Below are 4,093 nucleotides of genomic sequence, written 5' to 3'. Positions count from 1 at the left end.
TCCTCCTCCTCCTCCTCCTCCTCCTCCTCCTCCCCCCAAAGCAGCCGTTTTCTCCAGGGGAACTAATCTCTGTTGTCTGGAGATCAGGTGTGATTCTGAGGGATCTCCAGGGTTGGCAACGCTAATTGTGTCCCAGTAGCGCCTGCACGTCCCCCGCTTCTTCAGAAACTGACACCACCAGGCGTGAGCTCTCCTCTGGCATCGCCTCTGTGGCCCAAGAGGGTGGGAGACGAGACCTTTGTTGGGAGGGGGGGTTGAAGGCGGGAGGTGACCTTCCGTCCTTCCAGGAGCACCAGGGCACATTTCTCTTTCCGTGGGACATGTGGGAGATGGTTCCCCAACACGCCCCCCCACCCCCGCGATGCTGCAGTCACTGACTTTGGGCTGCTTCCTTTCAAACACCGAACCAAAAGGGCTAAGCTAAACCATATATATAAAAGTACAAATATTTAGTAAGGTGTACACATGTTAAAACTCTCCTGATTAAAAATTACTTTGTCTAAGATCAGACTATAAAAGCTTATACATACATATGGTGGGTAAATAATATGATGGGTAAATAATTTTAGCTTAGCCCTTTTGGTTCATTGTCATATCTTGGGTTGAGTTCCCCCCCTTTTTTTTCCAGTTCCTTTCAGACACCCCCAGATCTCAAAAACTGTCCCTATAGACCACCTTGCATGGCCAGTTCCAGGTTTTCGGAGGGCCCTGGGCACAGAATGCTCAGAGACCCCCTTCCCCTCCTTTGCCCACCACAAGCCCCATTTCTCAGCCCCCTGCATGCCCCACACCTGCCACCTGCCTGCATGCCCTTTCCCCAGTGGTGCCAAGCAGTGGAGGAGGAGGAGAAGATTGGATTTATATCCAACCCTTCACTACCCAAAGGAGTCTCAGAGCAGGTTACAATCTCCTTCCCCTCCCCACAACAGACACCCTGGGAGGTAGGCGGGGCTGAGAGAGCTCTTTCAAGGACTGCTCCTGAGAGAACAGCTCTGAGAGAACTTGTGACTGACCCAAGGTCACACCAGCAGCTGCACGCGGAGAAGCGGGGAATCAAACCCGCTTCTCCCAGATTAGAATCTACGCCCCTCGCCACTACACCTAACGAGGAACTGCCACTGCTCTGGCTGCCAAAAGCACCCCAACCATGCCTTACTTGCATGTTCCCCACTGGGCAGTACATGCAGCTAGGGTTGCCAGTCTCCACCTGGGGGCCTGGAGATCTCCAGGAATTTCAACTGACCTCCAGATAACAGAGATCACTTGGAGAGAATGGCTGCTCTGGAAGAGGCACTCTGTGGGATTATACCCTGTGGAGGTCCGTCCCCTCCCCAACCCCCCACCCTCCCTGGGCTCCTGCCTCCAGACGTCCAGGATCCCCCTGGTTCCTTGGCAGCTGCCCCTCCTCCAGATGTGCTGATGCCGGCCCAGCCGCCATGCAGAACCAAGTTGCCAGGCACCCTTCAAGAATCCCCCCCTCCTCTTCAAGAATAAAGGGTAAAGGTTTCCCTTGCTCGAAAGCCAGTCGAATCCGACTCTAGGGGGCGGGGCTCGTCTCTGTTTCCAAGCCGAAGAGCCAGCGCTGTCCGAAGACGTTTCCATGGTCATGTGGCTGGCATGACTAGATGCCGAGGCCCACGGAATGCTGTCACTTTCCCACCAAAGTGGTACCTATTTATCTACTTGCAGTTCCTTGCTTTCAAACTGCTAGGTCGGCAGGAGTCGGGGCCGGAGACGGGAGCTCACTCCGTCACATGGCACTCGGGTCTCGAACTGCCGAACTACCGACCTTCTGGTCTGCAGCTCAGCGTCTTCACCTCTGAGCCACTGCGGCCCCATCTTTGAGAATACCCTTGATTAAACTCATCCTCAGGTAGATTTGCAGCCTCGTGGCTGATCCATCCTGGGATCCAAGGCGTACTGACCATTTGAGAACATGTTCCACTACTGATCAGATGCCCGGATTTATATGAGTATCAGGACTGAATTCTTCCTGTATTACTAGTCTGAAGGCTTCTGTGCTTTAGGAGTGCTGTGTGAAGGATTTTCACTACAGATACATGAGTGAAGTCTGAAGTCTTCTGTACATGATCAGTACTTGATGAAGAAAACCCTCGAAACGAAGATCAAAATCCGGAGTCTTCGTCAACTACTTATGAACTTTTGTATACTATGTATGGACTTGCACATTTTATGTTGTAATCTTGCTTTACTGATACATGGGGTCCCTTGTTATTGTTATTAGTTTTGCTTTTGTGACAATACAATTTTCCTTTGCATGACCTATGTGCACTCCATGGTCTGCGACTCTGCGTTATTTATACAGTGCTTGTCTGTTTACTGATCCATCCTGGGAACCGGGAGAGCCGAGAAGGAATTGAAAATGGCCTTTGCGGGGCCCAGTTCCCATTTCTGGCTGCCACTGTCAAAGACCCGGCTGGATCAAAGGAGAAGCAGTCTCATCTCGGAACTCCACCCCCCCCCCCCCCCCCCGTCTCTTCCTGTCCCTCATCCTCTCGGAAGCCCCATCCGTCAGGTGATGATGAGGGAGGAGTTCTGGATGGTACTTCTAGGGTTTCCAACCTCCAGGTGGAGCTGGAGATCTCCGGAAATTCTAACCCATCTCCAGGCTACAGAGATCATAAGAACATAAGAACATAAGAGATGCCAATGTTGGATCAGGCCAATGGCCCATTCAGTCCAACACTCTGTATCACACAGTGGCCAGAAATACCAGGTGCCATCAGGAGGTCCACCAGTGGGGCCAGGACACTAGAAGCCCTCCCACTGTTGACCCCCCCCCAAGCATCTAGATGACAGAGCATCACTTGCCCCAGAGCCCCTATCTATACCTTGTGGCTAATAGCCACTGATGGACTAATTAGGCTCTGTAAAGAAGGAGAGTGGCCATTATTAACCCCCACAAATATGTGCCCTGGCCTGGAAGGCGCAGGCTGGCCCGATCTTGCAAGATCTTGGAACCTAAGCAGGGCTGGCCCTCATTAGCAAATCTTATAAACCTCAATCATGTCACCCCTCAGTTGTCGTTTCTCCAAGCTATTTCGACTCATAGCTATTGATTGTATTTTAATTTTTAAATTTTAATAAATAAAAAAAAAGAGCCCCAAGCGCCTTAACCTTTCCTCATAGGGAAAGTGTTCCAACCCTTTTATCATTCGAGTTGCCCTTTTCTGCACTTTTTCCAAAGCTATAATATCCTTTTTAAGGTGTGGTGACCAGAATTGCACACAGTATTCCAAATGAGGTTGCACCATCAGCTCCCCAGGAGAAAATGGCAGCTTTGGACAGAGGGTGGGCTCTATGTGGCACCGCATCCCTGCTGAGTTCCCTCCCTCCTTCCCAGGCTGCACCTCCAAATCTCCAGGAATTTCCCAACCTGGAGTTGGCGACCCTAGTTCCTTCATATTGGCCAATGCCCAGTCTCAAGTTCTAACAGCCCCTGCCCGGGAGACCCCCTAAGCAAGCTTGAACGCGCGAAGCTGCCTTCCGACCAAGTCAGGACTTTGGTCTCTCAAGGTCAGAATGGACCATTCAGGGTCTCAGGCGGAGGGCTTTCCCGTCCCCTCCTGCCTGGCCCTCCCTGGCTTCTCACCATCATTGGGCATGGTCAGGATGGGGATCTGCGTGATGGAGCCATTTCTGCCCTCCACCCGTCCGGCGCGCTCGTAGATGGTGGCCAGGTCAGTGTACATGTAGCCCGGGAATCCCCGGCGGCCGGGGACCTCCTCTCTGGCAGCTGAGACCTAGTGGGGGCAGAAAAAGTGAGGTGGGGTCATTGGGTTGGAGGGGGCTGACTGCTCTTCCTCCAGCGTCCCAACCCATGGCCACGTACTCCTTTTTTGCTCTCCTCTCTTTTGAGACCGAGAAGTCTCCTTCAGCTCCCACTGCAGTCAGAACAGAATAATTGTAACTGAGCCACCCACCCGCAGAAGTGGGGCTTACGACACCTTTTAGTCTGTCTGTCTGTCTATCCATCCATTATCTGCCTGCCTGCCTGCCTGCCTGTCTGTCTATTGTCTGTCTGTCATCTATCATCCATCTATCCATCTATCATCCATCTATCATCCATCTA

At 52.1% G+C, this 4,093-nt stretch overlaps 1 protein-coding gene across 1 annotated transcript in view; it reads right to left on the bottom strand.

The window, feature by feature from the left end:
- ATP6V1B1 (ATPase, H+ transporting, lysosomal 56/58kDa, V1 subunit B1) overlaps window positions 1-4,093 on the bottom strand; it is a 123,507-nt gene that overhangs the window by 9,655 nt on the left and 109,759 nt on the right. Inside the window, exon 10 of the mRNA XM_015413870.1 lies at window positions 3,614-3,764. Coding sequence (XP_015269356.1) covers window positions 3,614-3,764 — 151 coding nt within the window. The remainder of the gene's footprint in view (window positions 1-3,613; window positions 3,765-4,093) is intronic.

The sequence above is a fragment of the Gekko japonicus genome, unplaced genomic scaffold, assembly GCF_001447785.1.
Source record: "Gekko japonicus isolate JY-2015 unplaced genomic scaffold, Gekko_japonicus_V1.1 scaffold1252, whole genome shotgun sequence".
Classification (NCBI taxonomy): Eukaryota; Metazoa; Chordata; class Lepidosauria; order Squamata; family Gekkonidae; genus Gekko; species Gekko japonicus.
This window is presented reverse-complemented; position numbering and strand designations above follow the sequence as displayed.